Below are 16,571 nucleotides of genomic sequence, written 5' to 3'. Positions count from 1 at the left end.
AGGTGTTGTTAACACACCAGTGCTTTGGCTGCTGCTGAGCAGTGCTGGCACAGCATCAGCGCTGTCTCTCAATAATCCCCCCATATCAGCAGACTGGGAATGGGTAAGATCCGGGGAGGGGACAAAACTTGGCCCACTGACCCAAACTGACCAAAGGGACAACTCATCCCATATGGCATCAGCTCAGATACAAAAGCTAGAAAGGGAGGAGGAATGGGGCATTTGTTATTTATGATGTTTACTTTTCAGGGCAACTGCTACATGTGCAGAAGCATCATTTCCCAGGAAGTGGCTCAACACTGCTAGCTCACGGGAAACAGAAAAAAACCTTTCTTCCCCTCTTTGTTTGTGCATGCGTAAACTTTTGCTTTAGTAAACCGCCTTATCTCAACTGAAGAGCTGGTTTTTATCTTAATTTCTCTTCCCTGTCCAGCTGGGAAGAGACTGATAGAGCGGCTTGGTGAGCACCTGCTGTCCAGTCAAGGTCAACCCACCAGAACTCTACAGGTTAAACTCAGAAGTACAGGATAAATTCAGTAGTACAGGGATTCTTCTCTGCCGCACAGTGAGTAAATGGATTTAACAGCAAGTATGTTGTACGAAAAAAAGTCCTTGAAAAGAACAATGCACGATTAGACAGTTAAAATTCAGTGTGTACAAAAACATATTAAAACTATTACCTGTTAAATTCATCCAAATATAGGCGAAGTATCTCATATGTTGTAAGAGCAACTTCAAATTTCCCTCGCTTGATGCGACTCAGGTCATCATCTTTTTTACTGCCATGTAAGACAGAGACTTTAAAGTATCCCCATGTGTCTAACTCATCCTTCCAGTTGTACAGCACTGAAAGAGGGGCCACTATGAGGAAAGTCTGAAAACAAATATATATTAGAGTATCACCAGAAAAAATACAACATCGCAATTTCTCAATAATGGAAGTCAAGACCTTAACTATTTTACTGCTTCGAGCAGTCTGACTGTTTAATTCTGCCATTTCAAAGGATGTAAGGAAAATATCTAAAGTTAACATAAATTCAAAAGTAATCAGTTTACACTGAGTAAGTATACAATGCATCATAAAAATACTGAAATACTGTCAGACTAAAATTAAATACTAAAAAACACAAATTATACGTTTAACAAATGCAGTAAGATATGAGACACTATCATTTTGTGTCATCATAGCATCTGTGTATATATATATTTGTAAAATGTTTTACAAATGGAGAAAATAAAAGGATGAAGAGGGTAAGGAGCTTCCACAAATCCTTAAGTCTAGTCATCATGTGACTTGAAAACAGATAGTGCTGAAAAGAGCTAAAAAAATTAGGACAGCTCATACAATTCACTTAGTATCACAGGATAATAAAATCAAAGAGGTAAGAAGTGACCTTGGGACATTTTCAGTCCAACTTTATAGTCAAAGCAGTGGCAACACTGACTTCAAACCCAAGCTTAGCCAACTGAGGTCTTCAAAATCCCATAAGGATGGATGGGGTCTACAACCTCTCTATGACCTCATTCAACATTAAATGTCCTCAAAGTGACATTCTTTCCTCACATACAATCAAGAGCCAGAATCATTCCTACTTCTTTGCACATGAAGTGCTATCCCTTTACCCCTTCCTCTCAGCCTGTATTTCCTGAGGAAATGTATCCATTACTCACAGAGCTAGTCACAAAACCCATTATGCCAGTCAAATTCTCTAACAGCAAAATAACAATGGAAAATAGAAATCACATGGTTTCAGTAATGGGTAAAATTAAAATGATCTTCAGATGTGTTTTATTCACATAGAACTTTTACATGTATCTTTTATTTGCTGTCACTGTATTTCATTACCTAGATTATCAGCCAGACTTACTTCCAACATTATGACAGCCAATCAAGAAAACACAAGACATCACAAGGCTATAAGCATTACACTTTTGTTGTAATTTTACAAATTACAATTTTGTTGTTTGACTCTGTTATTTAGACACACTTTTTTTAACTTTAAAAATATCATCACAAAACACTAATTTTCTACTCACTGGGTTTTTCAATGTACTCTAGCCACAAATCTAGCCCAGACACCTCCAAATGTTTTCCATTCGTGCAGGTGAACAGTAGTAATAGATTAGACAATAACAACTAGAGAGAGAGAGGGGCACTATGTCAGTCTGGAAAACGGAAGGCTTCTCTAACACTACTAGGACAGGCATGAAATCCTACTTCAGCAGCTGAATTTTAAAAATTAATGTACATAAACTCCTAGACCAAACAAACAAACAAAAAAACCAAACAAATCCAAGTATTGCCTTTCATCAAAATCCTTAAGTTAGTATCTCTAAAAGTTGTACCTTCTTGGGGTTACAATCTGAGCCCTTTTTCATTGTCCGCAGCAAAAACTCCGGCATATTATTTTCAATATCCTCATGTGTTCCCTTTTTGTGCAATACTGCAGCCAAAAATGAAATGACCTTGAGAAAGAAAACAATTCTCAGTAACAATGTATAATAAGAAATTGAATGAATTCCACAAAAAATAAACATTTAGGATAAAATCCTGGACGGGACTCTGGAAGGTGGTTTAGCGGGGGCGAAGATTTTTTTCTGGGGGGTGCAGCAGGGGGTGTTTGTTGGCTATAAATAAATCTGGTTTTAAAATGGGACCCCTCCCTCCTCTGGATTCCCAAGAACTCCTTGAACTAATGATAGGAGCAATTAATTGCTCTATCTCAGTCTTTTATTCTTTAAGTGGAAATGTCACAAAAATACACAAGAGACAGAGTATGAATGAGCCAGGAAAAAACAGAGATGAGGTTTGTCTTGCAATTCTCCTCCTTTTCAGGGTACTTGAATTTCAGATCAGAAAACAGAAGGAACAGATATCCTCTAACTATCCTCTCAACTTTATTTCTGCAAAAGGAAGAAGAGGCTTATCCTACAGGTTTGTTTTTTACTAATACACCTTTTTTTGTATGTTCCACTCTTTCAAATTCCTGTTCTTGACATCAAAACCATTTTCCTCCTTTTGTGTCATATTCTCCAATCTGCTTCAAACGAGTCAAGGTGATTATGAGAACACATAAATTACAATATACCACAGCAAGGACAAACATCCCAGCACAGGCTATTCCAAACTACTCCTATCATGTTCCAAAACAGGAAGAAGGTAGAGGAAGATCTGGCCAGAAAATGCAAATTAAAAATTCACTTGGGATAAACAGTATCCATGGACTAAGTAGCAGCAAGGACCAGGTGCATCATCAGAGAGGTGCCCTTCTTTTGAAATCTCAACAGGCCCCTTTTATTCAGAGCAGCCAGCTCCAGCCACTTCCTTTTTGCAGCTGCTACACAGCTGCTCATAGCAGGCTAGAGGTAAAGCTACCAACTGTTGATGTCCAAAAAAAGAACTTTCTCCCTCTAATGATGGGGAGAAAAGAGCTAGTCAGGAGAGCAGAGTGCAGAAAAAACACCTCTCTGAAAAGAGTAGTTGGATGGACAGAAGAGAGAAAAAATCCATCCTAGGTATGGCCACAGAGTAAAAGAAAGCTACGTAGAATAAAAGTAATACAAGCATTTTTATAAATAATATCTCACAAACTGAGGTTGAGATGATCTGCCAGTTTGCACATGTTGTTTAGCTAATGGGTTTTATTTTTAAATCCTTTGAGAATTAGAATCAAATTCAACTGAACAATAAATCTCCATCTTTTCTACATTCTCCATTCTTGGTAGAATTTACCCCACATATTTCTAAGAGTAACAAAGGCAGTGAAATAGCAACTCATTATCAAAAATCTTTGGCTCTTCTAGATAAAGCAATCTAAATGCCTAGTTTACTGTAATCACTAAGAAACAACATTATTCTATTGTTAGGTGAAGTTTAGGCCTTCACCTAAACTTCAGCTTGATAGGTATGAACCATATAGCCAGGACATTTAAAGCAAAAATCAGTTCAGAAATACAAACAACATTAAAATTCAAAAAAATAGAAAAGTTTATCTCGTGAACCATCCTATAATTCAGAAACACTAAGTTTCTGCCAACTGACAATCATAAGACAACTTTTTTCGAAGACTGTACCAGTTATTCAATGAAGTTTAAATTTATTTTTTCATATGTACAAACTTTTTTTAAACAAGCGAATTCTACCATTTTACTTCATATCCACTGAACTGACTTTCCCATGCTGAAATTTGAACACATTGAACACAAACACTGTGTTTAATAAAAAATACACAAGATCACAGAATCATAAAATGGTAAGGGTTGGAAGGAACTTTCAAGATCACTTAGTTCCAATCCCTGCCATGGGCAAGGATGCCATTCACTAGACTAGATTGCTCAGGCCCCCATCCAACCTGAACACAAAGGTTACTGGAAGGCCACAATGAGGTCCTCCAAGAACCTTCTCTTCTCCAGGCAGAACTGCCCCAAATCTCTCCACCTCTCTTCATAGGAGAGGTGCTCAATCCCTCAGAATGCCTCGTGGCTTCCTCTGGAGCTACTCTAACAGGCTCACATCCCTCCTGTGCTGGGGACCCCAGAGCTGGATGCAGTGCTCCAGGTGGGGTCTCAGCAGGGCAGAGCAGAGGGGAAGAACCACTTCTCTTGACCTCCTGGACATGCTGCTTTGGATGCATCCCTAGGCTGCAAGCACACATTGCTGGCTCGTATCCAGCTCTCCACCCACAAGAATCCCCCAGTTCCCCTTCTCAGGGCTGCTCTCTACAACTCCCAGTTTGTGTTCATGTCTGGGAGTGTCCTAGCCCAGGTGCAGCACCTTGCAGTTGGACTTACTGAACTTCATAAGGTTCTCATGGGCCCAATTCTCAAGTTTCTCCAGGTCCCTTTGGATGGCATCCCATCCTTCTGTTGTGCCAACTGCACTGCTCAGATTTGTGTCATTTGCAAACTTGCTGAGATTGCACTCGATCCCACTGTCTGTGTCATTGAGGTAAACATTGCAGAGCAGTGTTCTCAAAACAGAGCCTGAGGACACCACTCATCACCAGCCTCCACCTCAACACAGAGGCATTGACCACAGCTCCCTGGCTACAGCCAGCCAGCTCTTTATCCACTGAACTGTCCATCCATCAAATCCACCGATCTCCAGTTTGGAGTTAAGGATGTCATGTGCAACCGTATCAAAGAATCAGAGACATCTGTCCATCTTCCCACATTGACCATTATCATAACTTCACCATGTAAGGTCAGGCACAAGTTTGCCACTGCCTCAGATCAGTCTCCTCAACCTTTCTTTTCTGACCTCTGTACCTAAAGAATCCTTTCTTGTTATTCTTCCCACATGATACTCTTCACATAAAATATTCTTTGAAATCTCTACCTTTCTTCTGAAAACTTGACACAGATTAAAAGAAATAGCCATCAGATGTGAATTCCACACAGGAACACACTGTCACTGTGTTCCTATGTGGAATTGTGATAAATGTGCCTAGAGAATCAGCTCTGAGATTCAAAAATGGAAGATGCAATCACGACAAATAAATTTAGTTTTTGCCCCCAAAGCTTACTATTATCTTTCACATATACATATAGACAGATAAATATATAGACATGTCTTACTATATGAAATCAGATTATTTGCAGCTCTGAGCAGGAACAGTCTTCTGTAACTACTGAGCTCTTCAACTACCACGGACAAGAAACACGGCCCTTCTTAAAATGAAGCATCAGCTAACAGATGATACAAATCTTTATACAAATCCATGATACACCTCTAAATGCTCTATGCAGAGTTTTGACAGTTTAGTTTACCCACTCCTCTTGTTAAGTTTGCTACAGGACAACACTTTTGCTGTGCTGAAAGACATCTATCAACATTCTCCTAAATGGAAAGACAATAGGTACCACAACCAATACCTGTGAGTGAAGAAATGAGCTTGCACTGGACACATGGAGCAGCACAAAATAGAGTGGGACAAAAAGTATCTCCCACAGAACTCAAACCACTCACTTTAAATCAGACAGACTGTAGAGAATTTCCACACATAAAATCACCTTAATTATAGCAAAGCAAGTGAAGAGCAAGTGAAGAGCAAGTGAAGAGCAAGTGAAGAGCAAGTGAAGAGCAAGTAAAGAGCAAGTAAAGAGCAAGTAACTAAAAAATAAGTAATTTAGGTTGGATGCAAATTCCAGATTCAAAGCACAATGAAAAAAATCCAGCTACACTTTATCCTCTAATCAATCAAGCCACATTATTAAAAAAGTGATGGAAGCAGCACGGAATACCAAAGCACTATTTCCAGAGATGGGAATGAAAGTGTCAGTTCTTTTGCATTCCCAGAACAGTGAAACTGTTTGTTTCCAGGAAAAAAGGAAAAAGGTGTTTTAAAAGCAAGAGTCACATAAGGGTCTCAAGTTCTTTTAGTGTACTCCAGTGCAAATTGCTTTCATGACAGGCAGGTAGCAATCCTCAAAGTAAATTCAACACACTAACATTTTAACTACCATAATTACTCGTGCTTATACTAAAAGGAGTCACATCCCAGTTTTATGGCCTGTGAGGAGTGAGTCTTAAATCAGCAATGCACTCCTGGCTCTGAGCACTGTCCTGGTCATCATGTCCTGCCTCATCCATCTCAGCAACAGCAGAGGGAGGTTTAAATTTCATAAAAACAATGCTTTTTAAAAAAAGATTTACAGATCCCAGAAGATACTACCTCCTCCCTCAGTAACAAACAAAAAGAATACCTGTATTGTCTTTCCAAGGCCCATATCATCTCCAAGAATACACCCTCTTTTATTAGCATAGTGTCTATACAGAAACTGGGCTCCTTCCCTTTGATAATCACGCAGGTATCTGTTAATTGTATACGGGATAAAATCGCCATTGTCAGATAATTTAAAAGCAACTCCAGGAGATGGAAGATTTTGGTCAGGAAAATATGGCTTTTCCAGATCACCTTCATCAAATATTAAGCTTTTCCAGGGTCCTCTACTGTCTTTGACTTTACAAAGTTTTGTTATTAGTATTTTCCTTTCTTCAGACTCCAAGAATGATACAACAGCAAATGATTTTCCATTCTTGTCCTTTTCAAGAGAAGTTATTGTTCCTTCATGAAGTTTTCCATTTTCAAAACAAGGGGCAAGGCATTTCTCCCCAATACGCCAATGATCTATAAAAAAACCAAACACACATAGTGACAAACTGGCCTGATGTACAAAGTATTTAATTTCTTCACTATTAAAACAATGGATATCAATTTAGTTTACAAAATTCATACAACTCTCTACAAGCACTTTATTGAAGGTAGCACTAGAATCAAAAGAGCAATTACTTTTTACAGCTAGACATAAAATTACAGTTTGCTCTAACACCGCTATTTTAGAAATAACAGAATGTGTACAGAAAAAAAAGCAAAATCCAGGTTGCGATGCATTAAGTTAACACCGTGGCTTCACACAGGCAAACACACAAAGTGGAAAGACCTCACATCGCACTGGCAATGAAAAATAATACAAGATACCTCTACTAAGAAAAACAAGATCTTCACTCTTCACAGTAAAAAGATCTCACAAATAATGGCTCCACACAAAGTTTTCCAAATCTCAACTGATAGAAAAAGGGATGTTCTTTTGAGTTTGCAGAAACAATTTCTAATCTTCCCCTGCTCAGTCATACTAAAACAAAGGGATGATTTGATTCATTTCAGAACCTTTATGGTTTCTTATCTATTTGCTGGAGTGAGTTTTGATACTTACAAGAAAGTAATTATCAATTACCATGAGATGCACCTTATTTATAGGAAGGAGTGAGCCAGGGAGAATCTTCCACCAGAGTAAGTATTCATCATTCTATGACCAGTGGTGGTATATATCCCTGGACACATCAACCCAGACATTTTTCACAGGTAAGGAAAAAAGTTCTGAAGGCAAGAAACTCCACCTTAGACTATTTTAATGTCTCTGTGTAAAAACTGCAAGAAGACTCACCAAGTTCTGAGCACCTAGAAGCATACACTTACAGGATAATGTTCACAATGTATTAGTTAAATCAATGATAACCATTAGTCATTTACTAAATTCATTTAATTACATACACTTAGAGAAAACAAAAGCTTCCATATAGCCAAGCCCACTATTCTGCAGCCAGCATTAGCCCTAAGCTGATATGCAGGTAACAATAAAAATAGTACAAGCCTACAGAACACCCTTATTCCAAAATTCTTTGGCCTCTAAAATATTATTTTAGTTACAGAGATTTCATGGGCCACAGGTAGTTCATCTGGTTAGCAAATACCAGCAGACTCACTCTTTCAAGTAGCTCCACTCCCCTTTCAACACATGCAGATTCCTAGAATTTGGTGACTTCTGACTAAAAATATTGTGGGTCTGCTCTGGATACGTCACACTTTTTCCTGATATGAACTTCGATCCAAAGACCTAAATTGATGGCCCACCAGTTTTTACACTAACAAGATCATAAACCAAAGTCTCTCCCTTCAATTAACTATTTTGCAGATCTCTTTAATAATGGCCTCATCAACCCTTTTTGGAGTTCAGCCCCACACCTTGTGACCTGCTACATAAGCTGCTCCAAGACCCTCAGCCATTCCCTCAGATCTTCTCAAAGACTTGAAGCTCAAATGTAACTTTCTGAGGCAAAGGGTGAAGTACAGGCTGTGTATTCAACAAATCATACATAATTAATCCTTAAAGTTCATGGTATTTGTACACATCTCTCATCTCAATGTAAAAAAGATGTGTACATTAACTTCTTCCAGTAGCATCTAATTCTTTCTGCAATTTCATGAGAACAGGAACCAAAACTGAAAAACTGAAACCAGCTATGTTCAGCACACTGCTATATATGCAAATCAAAGTGCTACAGAGCACTTCTGTAGTTCCTTTTTTTTACAGCAGTGAAGGGACATGCAACACGTTCAGAAACTCTCAAGTTAAAGCCATTATTTAAGACGACAGAGTTTTTGTTTTTAACAAAGCTTTTATTTGAGGCTAAGGAGTTGCATATGGATCCTCACAACTACAGTTCAAGTGCAAAGTGGAATAAATTACACTGGGCAATAGTACTAGTGTTACTAAACTCCAAACTTAGTGAGAAGCAGGGAACAGAATGAGAAAAAGGCTGAGACATGAAATGGTATTAAGAACACCATTGCTGCAAAAGGCCAGAAAATAATGCTGTTAAAGTCAAAGCATGAACTGCTTAGTTTAACTAGCCTGATTCACCAAGTCCTTGGCTTCTGAATTAGAACCATAATTTATGTGGATCAGTTTTTAAAAATAAAGACAATTATCTCACACGGCTTCCTAGCATGGGTACAATACATTTGCCACCAATGATGAAAGCTGGTATTTCAGATGCTTACCTGTACTTGCGCCTTTTACTACAGGTGGAAAAAATGTGCCACTGTCAACTTTGACTGTACTAAATCATGGTGGTACAGGCCTCCTGTCACACACTAGTTCCTTTCAACCACTACTCCTCTATGAAACTATGTCGAATGCCTTCCAACTAGTGAGGGCTAACAACTTAATTTAAAATGCAAGGTTTCGTTTTCCTTTCGTTTAATTTTTTTTTGTTTTTACACTCTAATAAATGACTGTAAAAACAGAATTCGAAGATACTGTAGAGCAAGACACATGGAAGACGCTTACCTGGGACACCATCACCACACATTTTAACTTTTGGCCGTGCAAAGCCTGACGGGGGCCGCGGGCGGAGGCACCGGGGGCGGAGGGGCACGGGCGCGGTGAGGACCCACCGTCGCCCCTCCGCCGGGGGGGTCACGGCGGTGCAGGCGCCGAGGGAGCGGCCGGGGCGCCTCAGGCGCCGTGGCTGTCCCCGCTGCCCGCCCCGCGGCCGGCCCCGAGCGCCGCAGCCGCGCAGAGCCGAGCCCGCGGCCGGAGCCGCACGTCGGCCGCGCACCGCTCCGCCCCGCCCCGGCCCGCCTGGCGCCGGCAGCGCCGCGCGGGTATCGCGAGAAGTGCGTTACCATGGCGCTCGGTGCTCAGGGGCGCCGGCGGGAAATATCGCGAGATGTTTCGGCGGGGCGGTGCCTGGGCTCGCGCTGCCCCGTGGAGTTGTGTCCAGTTCTGTCCTCGTCGGGAGAGGGGAGGCTTGGAGCTCTTGGAGTGGATCCAGCACAGGGCTAGGAAGCTGATTAGGGGGTTTGGGAGGATTTCTTTTGTGAGGACAGGCTGAGGGAGCTGGGCCTGTTCAATGTTGAGAAGAGATGGCTGAGGGTACCATACCAATGTGTATAAATACCTGAAGGGAAGGTGTCAGAGGGTGGAACCGGGTTCTTCTCAGTGGTACCTAGCAATAGGACAAGAGGAAACGGGCACAAACTGATGCACAGAAGTTTCATCTTAACATGAGGAAGAACTTCTTTACTGTGAGCAGGTGACCATGGACTGGAACAGGTTGTCCAGAAAAGTTGTGTGGTCTCCTTCACTGGAGATATTCAAGAACTGACTGGACACAATCCTGTGGAATACGCTCAAGCATAACCCTGCTTGAACAGGGAAGTTAGACTAGATGATCCCCTGTGGTCCCATCTAAGTTTAACCATTCTGTGATTATGGGCAGCAGGGGTAAAGAGATCTAAAGTTATTCTCTGCAAAAAAAAAAATTAAAAATTGGAGAGGTGAGGAAGCAGGACAAGGAGTTGATGCAATGGAAGGCAGAGCTGGCACAGTGCAGAGCAGCCAGCTGAGTGGAGATGATGAGTGCTGAGAGCCAAGGATCTGATATTTGAGAAGAATCAAAATCAAGAAAGACCCGCTTGTTTACAGCCATTCCACCTCCATCCGTGAAAACCGCTCTGCTTTCAGGGGAGCTGAACTGGACACAGTTAGATTTTGCAGATTGTGAAGGCAGTGAGTAGCAATTACCCGGTTCTTTCTGGAAAAAAAATGGGTCCCACCAAGAAATCTATTCAGATTGACTCATATCTCAAGAGCAATGGAGTATTACATGAACAGTATGGCTTCCCAGATCCTTGCTATTATTTTGACAAAATGCCTCCACATGCATTTAATTGTGCTACACTAATTTCACTTCTGAAAGTTAAATGCTTATGTGTAAGGAGCATGTAAGATCTGTTCTTAAATCAGCTTTGATTTTTAATGCAGAAGACAAGGTATTTTGGATGATTTCTCCATTCCTTTTAATTATCTTTTAGTTTATATAATTTTGGTGAATTTTTAGAAGGGATTGAACATCAGCAGTAAAACACTTATATTCTTTCAGCACATCCACAAAATTTTGTACAATTAAGATGGATAATTAGACTACCTAATCAAAATTCTGCATCCTACAGTATTTTCAGAAGCAGGACAAGGCAGGAGATACAGGTCTCCATGCTGTTTCTGCTTGCAGCAAACATGCAAAAGGCTGCCTTGCCTTGTTTGCTCTAGGAGTAATATAGACTTGTGCAGCCTAGGGCACCATTAATTTGCTTCTTTGTCTGCTATTAGCCAGAATTTTGTTCCAAAAGAGGTTAATGAAAGATGGGTGATTGTTGCTCAGCCACTTAAACTAGACTAATAGGAAAATAGCAAGCATGAAAGCACTATGTTAGTGCTATGTTAGAAAGTTCCAGTATGAACTACGTGAGCATTGAGCACCCCATAAATTACAGGAGGCTGCTCAGCAATAGAGAATAATATAGTACCAATGCTACATTATTTTTAAAAAGTGTGTAGTCATGCATTCATTCCAAAGGAAGATAAAGGGAGCTATGCCAACCACAAAAATATCCCAAAACTGAAAGGAGTGGCATGCCAGATTTTAAAATTCTCAGTGAAGAAACATGTGTAAACTGTACAAGACTTCAGGTACATAACAGACCTTGATCCTGAGAGCATCTTTAAAAAAGGAGCAAGAATATAGGTTCTGATTCTAAGGAAGCTTTAAAAATATATTGTGTTTGAAGATAAATGTGTGTTTATTCTACAAGGTTGCATTTGATTCTTATGAAGCTGTTTGTGCTTAATAAGGACTCTGATGCAGGCTTGAGCTGCTGTTTTACAGTGACAAATTTGGTATTCTGCCTTCATGATATAAAACATAAGAAAAGTTAAATTCTTTCTTAAGCACTGCAATTTCTCTGATAAAAAAGGCAGAAAAATTCTACATACAGTTCAAGGATCCATTGTGCTTCTATGTCAGTGTTAAGACCTTGATGGCTTAGCTGGAAACAGAATTTCTCCTGAAAATCCTGATGAAGTCATTAGGATGAGTCTTCCTTACATTTAGGGACACACTTGAAGCTTTTCCATTCAGGAGAGAGAACAAAGTGAGAAAAGCACCCTTAACAGGAACGGCAGGGTGGCTCTATGTCAACAGGTAGTTTTCTTTTTACCTTTAATGTTTCTCTTGCCAGCTACAAGCAGTTTCTGTATCTTTACTTCACTTTGAAGAAGAAGCTAGAAATCAAGCTGACTCACTGAGATTAGAATTTCTTTAATGCTATACCATGTTTGGACTGGCCCCATAATGAAAATGTATCCCAAGGCCAGAGAATATTTAGCTCTGTCACGTATCTTTAAAAGTTTTTGGAAAATATAAGTCCTTTCAGGAATCTTTCTAGCACAAGATAGAAGTTATTTTCTGGGATGTCAAAAAATAACTCACATCGTGTTTCCTCAGGAAAAGATTTGTAAAAGATTTCATTTTGAAAAGCTGTTGCCATTACTGAAAATTTGAATATATCCAAACTCTATATTAAAATTTGAACTCTCTTCATATCTGACTTAGTTTAGATTTCGTAAGGGAAGTGTTAGGCTAAGATAACAACCAAAGTGAATACCATAATGGGGATAAGTACTTTTTAAATATGTGCTATATCCCTGAAAGCATTTCACATGTAACATTGTGGCCTTCCTGTTCACTCTTCTTTGACAGAGAGAGGAGACGAATTAACTGATGTGCATCTGAAAAGGGCAGCTTGGTTACAGCATCCTCCACATCAGTATGTCTGAAAACACAGCAAGACTGATTCTCAGATACACTCAGCATTTGAAAGCCTAACCGAAACACACAGAAAGTACAGGCACCTAGAATTCTTTTAAATGTTGGTTGTTCAATCCTATATTAGAATATAAAATATAGGAGAAAGAAGAGGTGGTTCAATTAATTGGCATTAACTAAGCATGATAGTATTACTAGTGCCACAAAGAGGAACTTCACAATGTGATATTCACCAAATTAAGATATTGGAAAGCCTTTTGCACCTTCAACAGTTTATAAGCCACAGGGTTTTAAACATTACTCATCAACAGTATTCAAGAAGCTCTCAGAGTTCTTCATGAAAATGAGCATGGCTGGGTGTTCTGAATCATATCCATACCAAACAAAGAGAAGGCATTCGAGCCCCGGTGTGCAGCTGCAGGGCCACAGTTCCTCCTTGTGATCACAGAGATGTGGAGGATAGCTCACACAGCTGAATGCCACAGTGGGCTGATGTGGGCAGGATTTAGAAAGGACAGGTCGGGACAGTAGGAGCAGATTTCGCCTTTTATCTCAGACAGCAGCAGGGATGTGTGGAGCTCTACCTGGTGGTCTGTAGAGACCATGAGATGTTGGAGTCCAGGGTCTTGAGAGAAGGGAACAAGGCAAATCTAGTAGTAGGATCATGACCCTGAACTTCAGGAGTTTGCTGGCTTAGGCATTAGGGGAAAGCAGTATATGTTGTTCATCTTGATTTCAGCAATGCCTTCATTCTTTTCTCCTGGAGCATCCTCAATGTACAGGCTGATGAAAAATGGACTGTGTAAATGAGCAGTGAGGTGGTTGAAAGCAGGCTTATCTTGTGGACTTAAACGAGTGTCATCAGCAGCACAAAGTCCAGCTGCACTCCCATTACTAGTGTATTCTTTTAGGGAATGATTCTGAGGCTGGTACCAGCCATTAATGACTTGGATGGTGGGACAGAGTGCATCCTCAGCAAGCTAACAGATGGCACTCAGTCGGGAAGAGTGGCTAACAGACCAAATACTCGTGGTCCCATGCAAGGTGGGGAGTGACATGCTGGAAAATGGGTAGGTAGTAATCTCTTGATGTTCAACTAAGTGTCATGCCAGCAGTCAAATAACCCTGCACTATAGACTGGAGGTTGACTAGCTGGAAACCTGCTTTGCAGAAAAGGGCTTAAGGGTCCTGGTGGACATCAAATTGTCCATGAACCAGCGGTGCATCCAACAGCATGGAATGCCAACAGCGTCTTGGGCTTTGTCAGGAAGAGCACTGCTCAGCAGCCCAAGGGTAGCTCATATCTCTCCACAACAAGAAAAACTTGAAGATAGTGGAGAAAATCAAGGCCATGAAGTTTAAGAGATTGTAGTTGGAATTGTGTAGGCTTGAGAAAAGTTTTGGGAGGTCTTGTCTGTGCACAAACATTTGATGAGAGGGTAGTAAAAGGATACTTTGCTCAATAGTTCCCACAGCAAGAGGCAGCAGGTGCAAACTGAAACAGGAAATTCCATTTAGAGAGAAGGAAAAGCTTTTCAGCTGTGGGAGTGGCCAAACACTGCCACAGTTTGCTGAGAGAGGTAGAATCCACATCCTTGAAGAGAGTCAAAACTCATCTGTACACAAGCCTGAGCAACCTGCTTGGGGTGATCCTCCATGGAGTACGCATAGTTGGGCTAGATGTACTCTAGGGCCTTCCACCCTTGGTCATTCTGTGAGTGAGGAATTGTGTAGGTTAAACTGAGTTCTGGTTAACTGCTTGTGCTATTATTTAAAAATTAAGAGCTGTAGATAGCAGGCAGGTTGCTTAGATAGAATCCAGCTCGTCCTGTTGCACAGTGCTGTTGAGATATGGCACCATTTCTAATCTACTTCTATGTATATTTCTCATCTTATCTTCTGGTTATTCGTAATAATTTTAAGATATTCAAGTCATTCCTCTCTTTTGTACCCTCAATTGTAAAATAAAAGCCTGAAAATGCTAACTAAGGATGTTTGGAAATGCTACACACTTAAACATGGGCACAATCCATAAAATAGATAACACCTTGGGAATTTAACTTAGTGGGTCAGATATTCCTTGTATTGTTAACTCATTTTCCCTCAAATTATACTCTGGCTAGTCCTAAATCTTACTAACTCCTAGAAGCCAGGGTAATATAATTCTTATAACTGCTGTGAAGTTGTCCTTTAAAGTTTGTCTGCCAGATGATGTGTTACTCAGCTTGAATAAACCTGAGAGACTGCTTCCACAAGTGTTACGAAGTATTGATTCATTTGCTTTGAGTGTCTGGCTAAAGGGTGACTTGAGGAAAATGTCAAGTTTTGTTCTTAAATAAATATTGTATATAAATGGATCATGTCAGCAACACTCCAATTTCATGATTGCCTGGAGTGGGAACTGTGTAATGAGCCTTGTCAGCTCCACTGGATTTTTAGCAGGTATTTGTATAGAGCAGTTTTGAATGTTTCAGAAAAGTCTGTGAACATCTAAAAGGCTTTTGGACCAGTCTCAGTTACACTCTGGGTATGGTTAAATGAAATCAGCATAATTGTTCTTCAGAGAATCTTTTATTACGTGTTACAGATTTCACTTTACAAATAGAAATTATTTTAGAAAGGGAACAGATCTTTCCATTAGGACCAGTAGTTATAGAAATACTTTATGCTTAATTACAATTGTGTTTGGTTCCTGTAATCTCTTTTTTCTTTGAGGAAAAAATAAAAAGTACTTGCTTCCTCAGGTTTAATTTCACTATTTTTTGAGGTCTGATTGACAGCAAAACATGAGGGAATGATTTAAGAGCAGTGCACACAAAAAGAAAGCAAAAAAGACTAGATGGTAGGGGTCAGGTACAGTGACATGGCAAATTATTTTCAAGAGATAAGAAAATCTTCTTTTAAACCTCCTAAGAAGATGAGATGAAAATGTGGTCTGGTGTAGGAGATTTGAATATCTTTCATAACTAAATTTGTAAAACCTGTAATACACAGCCCTTGTAAGCAGCTATCTGACTCAATCATAAAGTCATACCTAGCCAAAATATCTCTAACCAAATGAAAGTATAGGAAATGTGAATGCCCACTGTAAATTGCTGGGCTGCCGTGAGGATCCACAAATAAGGAAAACTGTATAGTGATTTTCTTAAAGATAAATCTAGGTTTTGTTTCTTACCTGTTTTAAGCAATTTACATCATTAATTTTGTGAACACCTGATAACCTGATGGGTTATACTTTTGAGGAAACAAGCAGAGACATACATACAATACACACAAAAAAAGCATATTAGGAAGCAACTCTGGAGCTCCATTAAGTATAGGACTCCCGTTTAAACACAAAAAATTATATTCCAATACTGTGAGTAGAATACAGTGCTTTTTACAAGCTATTTCCTGTGTTTCTTCTTTGTGCTGTCTATATGTCTAACAAAGTAGGGTAGCTTGATGAAGTGGCAGTTTTTAGGGGAATATTATAGCTGTGTACAAATATGCTAGAGATGTAAACTAGAGACAGGCTAAACTGGGGTCTTGTCAAACAATTCACCAGTCAGCTCCCCTAAAGCATGTAAGAATGCCGGGGGTTTGTGTGGAAGGCAGGGATATTTTTGCTATATCCCTG

At 39.9% G+C, this 16,571-nt stretch overlaps 1 protein-coding gene across 5 annotated transcripts in view; it reads right to left on the bottom strand.

The window, feature by feature from the left end:
- Positions 1–9,946, bottom strand: part of ERCC6L2 (ERCC excision repair 6 like 2) — a 69,938-nt gene extending 59,992 nt beyond the window's left edge. For 2 of the 5 annotated variants that reach the window (XM_014269048.3, XM_014269049.3), the window contains exons 1-4: positions 9,634–9,946; positions 6,706–7,130; positions 2,347–2,466; positions 681–874 (exon numbers count right to left, since the gene is read on the bottom strand). In XM_014269048.3, coding sequence (XP_014124523.1) covers positions 681–874; positions 2,347–2,466; positions 6,706–7,130; positions 9,634–9,655 — 761 coding nt within the window. In that variant the 5' untranslated portion in view covers positions 9,656–9,946. The remainder of the gene's footprint in view (positions 1–680; positions 875–2,346; positions 2,467–6,705; positions 7,131–9,633) is intronic. The other 3 variants (XM_074532217.1, XM_026795181.2, XM_074532216.1) reach the window with 2 other exon arrangements.
- Between the last annotated feature and the right edge of the window lie 6,625 nt (positions 9,947–16,571).

This window comes from Zonotrichia albicollis, chromosome Z (genome assembly GCF_047830755.1).
Source record: "Zonotrichia albicollis isolate bZonAlb1 chromosome Z, bZonAlb1.hap1, whole genome shotgun sequence".
Classification (NCBI taxonomy): Eukaryota; Metazoa; Chordata; class Aves; order Passeriformes; family Passerellidae; genus Zonotrichia; species Zonotrichia albicollis.
The sequence above is the reverse complement of the archived record's forward strand: the minus strand, read 5'-3'. Positions and strand labels throughout refer to the sequence as shown.